Source organism: Coloeus monedula (genome assembly GCF_965178545.1).
Source record: "Coloeus monedula genome assembly, chromosome: 13".
NCBI classification, from domain to species: Eukaryota; Metazoa; Chordata; class Aves; order Passeriformes; family Corvidae; genus Coloeus; species Coloeus monedula.
Genome location: NC_138793.1, coordinates 3,575,023 through 3,589,226, shown reverse-complemented (window position 1 = coordinate 3,589,226; position 14,204 = coordinate 3,575,023). Strand labels below are relative to the sequence as shown.

General features: G+C 40.5%; 1 protein-coding gene across 1 annotated transcript in view; it reads right to left on the bottom strand.

Annotated features, from left to right (window-relative positions):
* Positions 1 to 14,204, bottom strand: part of CDH8 (cadherin 8) — a gene marked incomplete at both ends in the record, with an annotated part of 134,138 nt that overhangs the window by 92,918 nt on the left and 27,016 nt on the right. Inside the window, one exon of the mRNA XM_082290311.1 lies at positions 1,644 to 1,938. Coding sequence (XP_082146437.1) covers positions 1,644 to 1,938 — 295 coding nt within the window. The remainder of the gene's footprint in view (positions 1 to 1,643; positions 1,939 to 14,204) is intronic.

The following is a 14,204-nucleotide window of genomic DNA, read 5'->3' as shown; positions in this document are numbered from 1 at the left end:
GTAGGCTTTGTGATCAGAAACCATCTTTTCTTTTCTTGCATATATCTTTATTTTTTTTTTTCCTAGAATACTACATAAACCCCATTCACAAAAGAAATAACAGCATTCAGTTTTCCTTTCTCCTTCTCCCACACAGGGTTTTTTTTTTTGTTGTTTGTTTGTTTTGTTCTGGTTTTTTTTTACTCTCACTTTTTATTTAATTGAGTCATTTGCTCACCTAGAGCTTGGCTGAAATATCTTCTGAAGGCAGGTCCATATTATGTTTGTGCCGATGCATAATTAGAAGTAACTCAACACATAAAAGCTGTGTTTTTGTAAAAGAGCTGAAATGAAGGCTTGAAAATTCACATACCAGTTTTGGCACAAGCAATTCAATGCAATCAAGATATGAAAATCTGCTGGAGAAGAGTTGATTTAAAAAAGCGAAGCCTCAGGTATGGCCATGCAGTCAGTGCATCGCACTTGTATCTGACAATGATTCGGTGTAACTCACTGTGCTGTGAGCCAGAGGATGGTTCTGGCTCCTCACATTCCTCCTCTTTTTAGCTAAATAAGAGTGGTGTTTTTGAAACTTTGTGATAGGACGCTGCTTTATTTCATAAAGTGCCTTGGCACTCCTTCAATTACCTTGCTTTGACAGATGTAGACAAATCTCTGAAAAGCACATTATCCTCAACCTAACACTAAAATGCTTTAGAATTTCCTTTGCATTTCATGGCTAGATTTTGATGCTTTTGCTTATGCTGAATTCTTCTATTGCCCTGAAATGGATTCCCTTGGTTTGGTGGGTTTGCTTCCCTTTGGCTTCAGTGACAGCGGAAGGTGAGCTGCACTCAGTGTGTGCCATGGGGAGTGAGGCCCTGCGTGTGTCAATATCTGCCTCTGAGAGGACATTCACTTGCACACACAAACCAAGGGGCAAACTATGCAGAAAAGATTCTAATATATTAATCCACGAGGAAACAGATTCACACTAATCCGACAAAATGAATAAATATAAGTAAAATATATTAAGAAGATTATGTTCTTCTCCTTTCTCTTTTCTGCTTTCACACAGTTAATTTCCCTTTTCACCATCTTTTTCCACAGCTTTCTCTTCTTTTCCCTTCCATCATCCATGCAAATCCTGTGGCTAATTAGTTAAGTCCACTCTAGAGCCTAACCATCAATTCCCAGACACAGCATCTTTCATTTCAATGTTTTTGCCTGATTACAATTGCACTTTGAGGAAAACAAACAAGTATGTATCAATGCCCTGCAAGTGTAGGAAAACACACAAACAGATAATTAAACATCAACAAAGTATCAATAGGATTAGAGCATCATGCTGGGACAAATCTTGATAAATCCTTCTCAATAACAATACTCTAACTGCAGTGTCAGAAGGGAAATATAAATTTAGCCCATTAAAGTGTTGTTGGACAAAGAAAGACACATTAATACAGCTGTTAGTCATTTTCTTACTGCTGAGGGACTCGACTATTGTGCTGCAGATGAAAGCTTCGGCCAAGAAAAGATTTGAAAATATGCAAATGAATGCTAACAACATAATAAACACCTTATTATTCATCACCAACTCAACAGCCTCCTGGCATGGCCAAAGCTGTGAGCAGTCAGAGTCTGGGATGCTCAGACACACGTACCTACAACAGACATTTCGGGCACCGTGGCGTGGTAGGGGCCCTCTACAAACTCCGGGGCGTTGTCATTGATGTCCTGAACCTTGATGATGAATTCTGAGGGGGGCTCCAGGGGCTGGTTCGTGTCCCTGTCCACTGCCTGGGCTGTGAGGGTGTACTCAGCCTTCTCCTCCCGGTCCAGCCTTTTCATGGCATGGATGTCCCCAGTCTTGTCATTGATCACAAAGATGGTTCCAGCTCCATCTCCCGACAGAATATACTTGATTTTGCTGCTGCCAGGGTCCAGGTCTGTGTGCAACTAAAAGGGGGGAAAAAAAAAAAAAGTGCATTTTAGAGACAAAAAATGTACACACAGAATTTTGGGGTTTTTTTGCTTTGGTCTAACTACACATTTTCTCAAGTTGTTCCTTTGTACTTCAATCCCAGCACCAGTGATCCATAGCTCAGCTTGAATACACATGGAGAGCAGGGATTTATGCACACTAATCAAAAATGAATGCAATCACAGGTATAATTAGACTTTCTATTTAAAAAGCAGCTGTTATATATATTTTAAATCTCCATTCTAAAATGTAAATGCCTTCAGAACCATTATCAGCCAAAATGAACAAGTACAAAATGTCCTTAACCTATTAGATCAAAGGGTGAGGGAAGGGTTAACAATAACATATGTTTAAATCTAACTTCCTATTTTTTGTTATTACTTTCAGCTTATTTCCAGGTGATTGGAAACAGTTGAATATTGGCATCTATGGAATCTTGTCACAGACAGCAGTCACAGAAATTCAGAACTCTACCATAACTCAGATCTTCGCAGAACTTAAAAGGTTCTAAGATCTTTATTCTAAAAGTATGTGCCCTGGAAGAAGGATCCTTGCACACATCTTCCCATTCTCCTCTAAGTCCCATCAGAATAAAAAGAAAAAAAAAAAAGTGTTTAATTTGTATTTAGCTCTTCAAAAAACAAGACAGGATTATAATAATATGAAGCAGTATAAGAAAGAGAGGTTTTTTATTTTGATTTTTTTATTAATTAAAACTGTAGACAAAGGACTTTCATTGATTTTTTGCAGGCTCCGAGCCAAATACTGAATATCAGATTATCTCCAATATTTTTTAAGTTGTGAAGGTGAGAGTGTGAATTGGTTGGACCATATGTATCACTGTCAACACATTCAAAATTACAGGATAATAACTTGAATACACAGTAATAGTGGTTTAAGTTCTGTTTACTATTAGGTCTAACACACTCAATATGATCAATAAGAAGTGAATAACATTATTAAAAATGTAACTTGCATGTGTTATTATTTATCTCTGCCTCACGAAAGATAGTCTGAAGGAAATGTGTACAACTTGCTTAGGCTGCAACATGAGTTACAACCAATACTGGAAGACTTTTTCCTGTTTGCTCATTTTGTGCAGACAGCTCAACAGAAGTTGTTGCTGGTTATACAATTTACTCTTCAATTGATAGCAGGGGTTGCCAGGGCCAGGCAGCAGCATCATTTAATATAACAGCTTGCATTAGGATATTAAAATAGGTGTGGAAAAAAACCTTGTAACAACAGCTACAGCCAAACCACAGGGAGATTCTGATGTCACGAGTGGCTCTGCAGGTTCTTCTGTCCATAATTGGTCACAAACAGTTCTATCTACAACCCATCTGTTGAGGCATTCAGCTGTTCAAGAGCTCAGGAAACTCAAACCTCGGTGTTTTGCAGTGAGAACAGTGGACAGCAGCAGCCAGGGCTGATTTCCCTGTTGATGTGGTTTGTTACAGATACAAAATCCTGGCCACCAGTGCATTCCCTGCTCTGCAATAATGGCAGAACTCCCACGAACCACACGAGGTGTAAACTCATCCTCTGTGTTTTGCTGGGCAGCATTTGATTACACCACCATTGTTTTAACAACTTTTTCAGAGCACTTTAGCTGTGAATATGTATGACTCAATCCAGTTCCCTCTTCCTACCCAGCCCACAGGAACGTACACAGAGATGTCAAGCGACAGCTGAGTCCCTTTTCCAAAAGTTCAATCTGGTTTTCTTTTTGCACCTGCCATCAGCTCCTGCTTGAGAACAATCAGCCTCGTTTACTCAGCTGCTGCCCTCTCCTCTTGGTTGGTATCACAGTTTTGCCTGCTCAGAAAGTTAACACAACTCTTTTTTGCCTTTAAGATTATTGTCCTTATAACCCTTATTTTCAGGGCCCCAGAGCCTGTAAAGATCAATCCAGAATCTGTTTGTGTTTTAAACAGATTGTTTATGATTTAAGCATCTGTTTGTTCCCTGAATAAAATCTATATGGCATTAAGATTGCATATGAAGCTTTTGGCAGCATATTCAGAGCTGAGTGGCAGTGATGTAATATCACAGCATTGTCTGGACACCCACAGCTCAGCAAAGGAACTGGGAACATTTCAGCTCACCCAGCTACACAACAAAAAGCTAGAATCTGATTTTTTAAGAATAAACCAGATATCCCACACAGACATTTGAGAAGGCTCAAAGATTCTCCAAGTTGCTATCTGCTAATAAGTAGGAGAGGCTGTCTGTATAATCTCAGGTTTTACCCATAATATCCAACAGCAGTTATGGTTCATAAATCAGTTCTGGTAGGTATTAATGCAGAGCTATAAAACCTCTGCAGTTCTAGTGAGACACCAACAGTTAAAATGATAAAAATGTCTATGATTGCCATTAATCGTTCCCTCTAAGAAGTTAAATTCCATTGTATCAATGGCAAGAATTGCTATATGCGATTCAAATATTGTTATTTGACACACTATAAAATGAAGGGCTAAACATTAAACAAAATAGAAGAGCTAGGAGTATTTTATAATATTAAAGGTGAAAATAAGTCTGATGAGTGGAAGATCAGTTTTTTAACCAAAGATTTATAGTGACAAAAATTAGTTTGTTGTTGTTGTTGTTCTTTAATAGAAAAGAAGACATAAATGTGGCATTTACTACAATCAATGAGGAGCACCCAGACTGACTTAAATAATTAAAATAATTTTTCTAGGTTTTGAAGTCCTTACACTCAAATATCAAAATATTATAAGAAATTACCTATGGAAGAGCCACTTCTTCAAAATAATTTTATTGTTTAGATTTAAGATTAAGTCATCATCACCTACGACAAAGTTATATCACAGACTGAAGTTTTAAGTCAGACAGCACAGCATTTTTTCCCAAGTAATATTTCCTCTCTTCTACCAGACGTGAATGATAATTTACTGCAAGAGTCAAGCTTCAGCAAGCAGTGTTCGTGTGAAGGGTAAAGATCATTAAACACGTAATTATATAGGATCTAGGTGAATGACAGAAGGGCATAATGACTATGAGAAATGAATAGTGCTTTCTGCTCAAAAAGCCTCACAAATGTAGATATGAAACTGCTTTCCATGTCTGCAGCTTTGTTACACCTATGCTTGAAAGCTGACCTCTTCTTTCTCACAGCAACAAAGATGCAAAAAGAATTTCTGTTTAAAACAGAAAATGTCTGTACCTGCCCCAATGTCCCACTGCTAGAGAGCACCCCAAAAGAAACAGACAAGCACATTTACTGGGAGGACCTCATCATGTTCAGAGAGGCAAAATCACTTCCATTATGTGAGATTCAGTTCATTAGACTTCAAAGGAAGTGAAATCTTCTTCCTCCATCACTGCCCTGCCTATAAATTCAAACACCTCTCTCCCTTAAAGCAGCAGATACAAGTCCATCACCCAGTTCATGCCTGGATTTATGGTGACAGGAGGGATTTTGGACCATCTCCTAGTTTTAATGGCGATGCAGACGTCCTGTATTAATACCTTACTAATGGTTCCCACATAGCCTCAGCACAGATCATTTTTTTCCTAAAAATTAACTTCATTCCAAATGAACCCTTAGACTAGAGCAATTTCTAGTCTTTATTAATTCCTTTGCTATTCTATCTGATAATGCAGATGGTAATCAATGAAGCCAGGATTCACAGGAACAGCACACACAGGGTGCTGCCACAAAATCAACAGTATTTTCACTAATAACCAATGCACATCTAAAAGTACTGCCAACACACTATCCAAGGGTATAACATACATTTATAACCTCCCATGTATATATATTGCAACCATGTATAATTTAAATTCATGCCAGAGAAACTGCAGAGATGAAACTTATTCCAAGAGCCTCTATATTCTGCAGATGCAAAGGTGCTACTCTGCAGTAAAACTCCAGCAGTGTGGGGCTGTTATTAAATTTTCCTATTCCATAACTCTTTGTTCAGCATATTTTAAACAAGGTTTTCTTAGCAACTACTTGGCTCCAAACTACATTTGCAGCCGGGATTTAATGTATGGACAAAGGCTGGGAGCGAGGTTGGTGAAGCTCCTTTGCAATTCTGAGCAGATTTACAAGTGTCCTCTGCAGATGGGAGCTGTCTCACCTGCTCTCACTCAGCTACCTGGCAAACCCATGGCAGGCAAAACAACAGGTTGCTCAGCACAAAGAACTCCATGTGTTCACTATCAGGAAAGTGCATAATGCACTTGGGGCTGGGCCATGCCCAGATGAGCAGAAAGCTGTTGGTTTTCTTCTGAGGGAGGATTGGGCACTTCCAGCCCTCTCTGGGGTGTGGGGCTGATGCACAGCTTTATACAGACCAGCCCATAATAGATCCATCATCAATGAGAGGATTTGTAATCCCCACTCCCTTGTATCAGTAAAAAAGCATAAATATAGAGATAATTCACATTGGGGGGGGGGGGAGAATCTACATATTATAAAAATGCTCCTGGACATTTTTAATTAAGGCAAGAGAAGGCGGCATTATGCAGTCAAGTTTTTATTTGAGTTTGTTAGAAAGTAATTAATTCATCCTCATGTAATTACGAGAGAATTACCCCGTACTTTTTTCAAGGGAAAAGGAATCATCTGCCCTTAAAACTTCATTTTAAAATTTGCATCATCCTTCTCCATCCTAACTCTGAAATCTTTTCTTTTAAGGGTGCCTCGCTGATTTTCACCTGATATTACACAGACACAATCACAACACACCAGCACTGTCCTAATGCTTCAGGTTCTTCTTCTATTTTTTACCTTTGCCTTGCAATAAAATTCCTCATTTATGAGGCAGACCCCATTTAATGGACTTTGAGATGGAATTTTCAGCTTTTTATGACTCTTTTCTGAAACTGCTGGGTTCTAAGAAGCTCTCACTCATTCTGTGAAAGTATGGAAGGGTTTTAGTGACTTTTACAATCATTTTATATATATATCAATGCTTTCAAAAACTGTAATGCACCTTACTCTTCAGGTGTTTCTTTCTGTATGTGGCTTTGCAGGGGTGTTTTTTTCCTAAAAATATGAACCTCTTTAGGAGTTACAGAATGGTTTTTTGTGTATTGTTGATGTGCTCTAACACATCATGGACAATGAGCATGTTTATTGTTGACCCGTGGTTTAAAGAGTCATTCCTAATTAAACTATTATAAATAGATTTGATTCACTTGCACACAACACAGAATTAATAAAGTGAATTTAATTTCAATTTAATAGAATCTTTCATTTTCTCCATGGATAGTCTGATCCCATCTTTAGTAATGGGAATTATAATTGCACAATGGGGAAGAGGAGAATCAAATATTCTGCATTATTATTCAGGGTCATGACAAAATGGGGCACTGAGTTGATGCTCTTGACATGATGTCAGTCCTTGGAACACTTTCAGAAGGGAAACAGACATGTCCATGGATGACAAAGGTTCTGCTTAAGATCCAAGAATCATGTAAGTTGAAGCCTCTGGAGTAACTGTCAAAAAACATTACTGCTCACACTTCTCAGCTGCAGTTTCATAACCAGATTCAAAGGGAATTAAAGCAATAATATCCCTAACAATTTCATTTAAGAGTGTAATCTCTGCTTTTGTCTGCCTCAGTTTCCTACCATGTCATTTGAGTATCTTTGATTCCAGATGGCTTCTTTTTATGTTTCTGTTTATTCTTTGCTACTGTTTTTTTATTCTATTTGATTTCCTAATTTTGTCTCTGTTTATGTTCATGCTGCAACTGAGCACATGCAGCTTTTCATTGCTTACCTTTTGGTATCATCCCACAGTACACTGGAGTGAACTGCTGTTTGAAAACTGCAGACAAGCCTGGCTTCTAACAGTCAGGTTATTTTAATCCACTGATTATGACCAGCTGATGCAAGGAAAGAGCTTAGGAACCTGCCCGAATCTTGATCTAGATCCTTCCTGGTCACAGTGCCATTGGCCCTTTTTTATCATGTATTGCCTTCCTCACCAGGCTGAATTAACAATCTTTAATGTAATCTATTTTTGTTTAATGTCTTGGGAGAAGAAAATATAGCTATACTTGTTTTTACAGATGGGAGGAACAGAGGGAGAGATAAACCCACATTCAGTCTCACAAAGATTCATATTAGGAAAAAACATCCAGACCGTGGGACTACTCAAGCCATTCTTAGACAGCTCTATGAATTTATCTCCAGTTAATCTCAATATGAATTTGTAATTAGAATTTTTACATATTTCTTGTTGTGTTCCCCCTGCCAGGGGAACTTCCTGAGAAGGAGGAAACCACATCCCCAAAGCCTTCCCCAACTCCACAACCCCACCTACATCCCCAGTGGTTGTGATGGGAACAAGGACGAGGTGCTTTGTTTCCACCCAAACCCCGCTCCCAGGTTAATTTTTCCTGCACATATTTCTTACATACCTTGCTGCTTCTGAGTCCTTATGTTAAGCCAGATGATAGCTAAAGCTTTTCGCTTTCCTAGCTCTGGCCTTGGCCCTTTCCATTTGGGAATACCATCTGTCTTCCCTTCTGTCCTGAGAACACCACCACCGCACCTGACCCGCGTCCCACCACAGCTTGGCCTGACGCCTCCGTCCCTTGCTTTCCTCAGCTCTTTAACGCCCAAGCGTCCTGTGTCAAGTGGCCTCAGATGGCTGGCACCTTTTTGTAGCTGGCTTTCTGCCCAGCTGGGAGTTCATGCAACTATTTCGGAACCCAGACTGCTGTTCCTTTCCCCTGTTCCAGCAGACACCGCTCCTGGAAGCAGCTCTGGATTTTTTTAACCCAACTGTGTCCTGACACTTGGAAGCATGAGATGAAGTTGTGTCACACTGCCAAAGAGGAATCCTTTCCCATCTCATTCGCTTCCCTATTATTTCATCTACAGCACACAGTGGCTCACCACAGGAGATCTGAGAGCTGGGCATAGAGAGCCTCAAAAATTGCATGCAGCTTTAGTCTTGTAAAACAAGCTTTAGTCTTGTTTAATCTCTTTTGTGTCTTTATGGGGGGAAAAAAGTATCTGTCATCTCCCACTGTTTGGGGTCAAGCTCTTACATTAACAATTCCAGTGCTTCAGGCATTATAATTAACAGTGCCTCTTCCTGCACTTGCCACTCTCTTCCCAACTCAGTGAAAGAGAAGCAAAGCCATTTACTCCCTCCTCCAGCTTGTCAGTCTTGGACACAAACTATGCTCTTGTTTTTGCTACCTGTAAGGCTTGTGAAGCCTCCAGGAACGACTTCAGAGGGCTCTTCCCTTTGGGCTGTCAACTTCACTGCCAGCAGAGGCTGACTTGATGCTCCATCCTCAATACAGACAAAATATGAGGATGGCTGTAAAAAACCATAAGCTATACGAACCCCCATTGCACAGGCTAACCAGAAGTTCAGCAGTTCCTGTATCCCAAATCCTACTCTGTTGTTCATTTAATCATCATCACCTTATTCACCATGTCCTGAGCTTTTCTGCTGTGTTGTTTGAGCTGTATTTTAACTTTTCTCTTTCAAAGCTTATTAGAACTTGCCAGGCTTCATTCTCAGGCCGAGAGTTCACTGCATTTGAGCACTAAGACCTCTTCGTGCTGTTGAAATGATTTCCTCAAGTGAATGTCAAAGCCATATCCCACAATACATAGCCTTAGGATTGCAGAAGAGGAATAAAAAAAGTTAATCACTGCATAGGCACAGTAGTAATTTGAAGGCTGCTTACAAAATCTGCCAAACTAGACAAGCTAGAGCCTAGATCAGCCAGGCACAGAAAAGTACAATAGGCCAGAGTAGTCAAAGGGGAGAAGATATTTCTATTTATTTAAGCATATTTAAGTTGTCATGATTTTAAAATCCTTCAAGGCCCTGCTTTCACCAGCCTGGCTTCTTTTCATGTTTTGCTCAAAATGATTGGGAGGGTCCCAGAGATAATATATTTAACCTGTCTTGCTTTTTAATAAAGGAATTTCAAATCCATGCAGGATGCCTTCTGCTAATAATATTTAATAAAACCAGCCTGAAATCATTAAAATACTTTTTTTTTTTTTTAAGGTAATTTTTCAAATTTAAGATTACTGCTTAGCATCCTTCAGTGTCTGAACATAAGGAAGTAAGTACTGTCTAAAACCACATAATGTGTAAAGCTGGCAGTGCAAATAGAAAGCTTTTCTCTAGCAATTGGCTGTCAAACACAGCTACAGTGCAGAAATATAAACATCAGCTCTGCAGCCAGCTCGAGCTAAAATTGAGAGCTGTTGAGAAGGTAACAGTGAAATAAAGAGAGCTGAAAAATTAAATTGTGGGTACTTACATATTGCTTCTCTTATAAACTATCTGCTTACAGGTGACAACATGACTGATTTCTAGTGCACTTACACTAACCTGTGAACTGTGCACAGGGGTGCAGTAGCAGTTTTTTCTTACTTGAAATATCTTTCAAATTACTTAGAATGTGAAAATAAACACAACTCGGAAAGGCTACAAAACAAACTCCTTATGAGATGTCAAACAAACCAGAACCCGTTCTTCAGAGCTGCTCTGTTTGCAATTACACAGCAACATCAGAGTGTCATACATCAGAATAAATAGATGTAACATGAGGATAATTTGATTATTTTTCCCTCTTTTCTTGCAGTTAGATGTTTATTAGGGATAACTCATGCAGAATTGTAAGTTATTCAGAGGAACCTGGTTGAAACTAGTTATTATCATTTCATGCAGTTTCACAAGGAGTTATTTGCCTCATCACTTCTGTGGTTTTCAAAGCTTCCTAACGTAATTTCCCATGCATTTCCACTAAGTCATGCATTCCTGTGAATTTCTTACAAACTCACTCGCAAAGGTTATGTCTCTCATAATGCGATCAATTTGCAATACCATTAAATTTGAAATATTCTTTAAACCACTAGAGATAGATCATAGCTTCCGCCTTTGTTAATGCTTTTCTGGAAGAATTGAATGGGGAGAGGATGCATAAACCATTACACATCGACAGTATTAAATATGCAGAAATAAACCCCTGTGCCTGCTCCAGCAGGGTTTAATACCTACTGATGTATTACCTCTGATTCTCCAGCAACTTATACTGAGTCCTGCAGTCCCCTGCCCAGGACATTTGGAGACTCAAGTCTCAGGGACAATTACCACTTTTTTCCGGCACATCAGATAACCTGATCTGCTTCAAAGGAAGCAAAAATAGCAGCGCTATGATTATAAGTGTAGGCACCATTTGCAGTATTTATGTTACCTGCTATAAGCACCTGACCTACCTGTGATTCCAAACATCCAAAATTTGGGGTCAACATCCCATCAAAAAAGCAGCTCTGGCTCAAGCATGGATACAGCCAACTTGTATACAAATCAGTATCCCAGTAGTTGAAAGTGTGTAACATATGTCAATCTCAAACCAGCCAGAATCCATGTAGACTTAGCAATGATTTAGTCTAGACCTTTATCCAAATTGTCTGAGCTCATGGAAAGACTCCTGTGGGAGGCTGCGGGAGACATCTGTACTAATTTAATGATGGCTGAATCACTGTCAGTTTGCTCCACCCACACAAGCTGGGGAGAGCTCGTAGCACCCCGTGAGCACAGAACAGCCAAAACCCCAGATGGCCCTGTCCCCATTCAGCTGTTCCCTGCCTTGCCCTGAAGTTCCTCTCAGGAAGGACAGGTGAGCAGCTGTCCTGCATTCCTTTCTGCTGGAGGTGGAAGGAGAGGATACTCACTATGGCAAAGACAGGAGGCAAAGAATCCCAGAATGGTCTGGGTTGGAAGGGACCTTAAAGCCCATCCAGTGCCACCCCTGCCATGGGCAGGGACACCTTCCACTGTCCCAGGCTGCTCCAAGCCCCAATGTCCAGCCTGGCCTTGGGCACTGCCAGGGATCCAGGGGCAGCCCCAGCTGCTCTGGGCACCCTGTGCCAGGGCCTGCCCACCCTCCCAGGGAACAATTCCTGCCCAATCTCCCATCCAGCCCTGCCCTCTGGCACTGGGCAGCCATTCCCTGTGTCCTGTCCCTGCAGCCCTTGGCAATTGTCTCTCTCCAGCTTTCCTGCAGCTCCTTCAGGCCCTGCAAGGCCACACTGAGCTCACCCCAAAGCTTCTCCTCTGCAGGCTGAACAATGCCAGCTCTGGCAGCCTTTCCTCCCAGCAGAGCTGCTCCATCCCTCTGCTCATGCTGCTGCCTCCTCTGGGCTCTGTGCAGCAGCTCCAGGTCCTTCCTGTGCTGGCCCCAGGGCTGGAGGCAGCACTCAAGATACATAAATAACGATTTCTCAGGACCTTTAAAATACACAGGATGTGTATTCCCCCTCCTTCAAAGAACTGATCATCAGGCTGCCCACTGGAGAACATAAAGTCCATAAAAGGAACAACAAAAGAGGGAAACAGCTGCATGAGGGAGAAAGAACTTCGAAGGTCTCCAAGGACTCTGCTGAAGTTTCTCTAATAAAATGTGTGCTCAGGATAAAAATCCCACCAAAAAAAAGCCACCTTTAAAAAGACGAGGAAGAAGTACAATATTGGAAAGTGGAGTTCTTAAATGATCCAAATCACACCCTGGATACAAGAATGAAACAAAATCCAAATATCTTATGAAGGTTTCTGCTACTCCTGCTGGAGTTCCTGAGGGAACTCTACTGAGAGCACCAAATGGCACCGGGCAGGGGGCAACTGCAGCCAGTACTGAGCTGTAAATAATGGTTATTAATTACTTGTACTGCAGTAACACATAGAGGTCCTTGCTGTCCCAAGGACTCTTATACTCTGTGCTACAGCCCTCCCCAGCTTACCTCACTCTCATCTGTTGACGGGAAATAGAAAATGCTTTTTTTTTTTCTCCCCCCCTTCCCTTTTTCTAAACAAGAGTCAAGGAAGAATGAACCCAGAATATATAATTTTAGAAAAACTTTCTAAGACATTGGCTAATTTCTACAGCTGCCACCTATGGATTCAGTATTACTCAAACTCATGGGAAAAACAGAGTTGAATTCCTTCACAAATTTCTAGTCCTGAGATGATTTTTCTTTTTAATGCGAATGGTTTTAGGGCCTGATAAAAACCCCAGGAACTCAGCAGGAGCCTCTGTCTGAAATCTGAAGGGGCAAAACTCTGTTAGAAGCACAAAGACTTATAAAGAAGGATACAGAAGCAATAACAACCCTTCAAAAAACCCCTCACAACTAACATCTAGTTATTAATTCATATTATGACTCCACAATTTACAGTCAAATTAAATTCAGATTTTATGACTAGCCTACAAGTTTATTTTTTATACTTTTTCTGATAACTAATAGAGGTGTAACTGACTTCCATACAAATGAGATAAATAATGAGATTAACAATTATCTGACTGGGAGATAATAAAGTGTTGAAAATAGCAACACCTTGAAGTAAAGTAAAATATTTGACATTATTTATCAAGTCAGTAAAGCTGCCTTTTCACATTTACTCAGGATATAGGAGATGGAATGTTTTGTTTGCCTATGGAGATGGGATTATTGGGTATGTAAATGGACATTGATGGCAAAGTTAACTGAAATGATAATCTGCTGCATGAAGTCCTTCAACAAAACATCAGCACTGTAAAGGCACTGTTGGCCAGTCCTGTTAGGAATATTCTGACACAAAACTGATGGAGTTAACAAACATGTTTTGGCTCATCAAAGGTTAACTCCGCTTTGAGACAAACTGGAACCATGGCCAGTCAGAAATCACAATCACACCAGCATTAAACCAAATGCCAGGCTATTTAAAAACCTCAGCAGTGGTCTGTGAGTTGGTGTGTGTTTATCAGCTGGCCCAGAGTTTCCTGTCTCAGCTGTGCCAACTCCACTGACTGGTAGCTGCTCTCAGGAAAAGGCAGAAGGACAGGAACGCTTGGAGCCATCATTTTCTCCAGTCTGGTGCATAACTGCTGCTGATTATAGAGCAGCAGTGCTGGCAAGGGGGCTGAGCAGGGAAACCCCCTGGGTTCCCCAGTCTCCTTTTCTTTCCTGAGTATGTGATGAGCAAGTGTGAATGCAGTGGTACAACAAGCTCAAACATTATTTTCAAGACAAAATAATTAGGCTGAATGAAACCCTGCACTTGCAACCAGCACAAACCCCAAGAGAAAACACACAGCAATTCTGTGGGACTGCACCACTGACATTCCCAACAATAGGAGAGAAATCCATAAGAAAAGCAGAGTTCCTGAGCAAGTTATATATTCTGCTTTGGTTTCATATATTATTGATATGCAGGTTTAACAAACAGGTCCAAGACTGTGA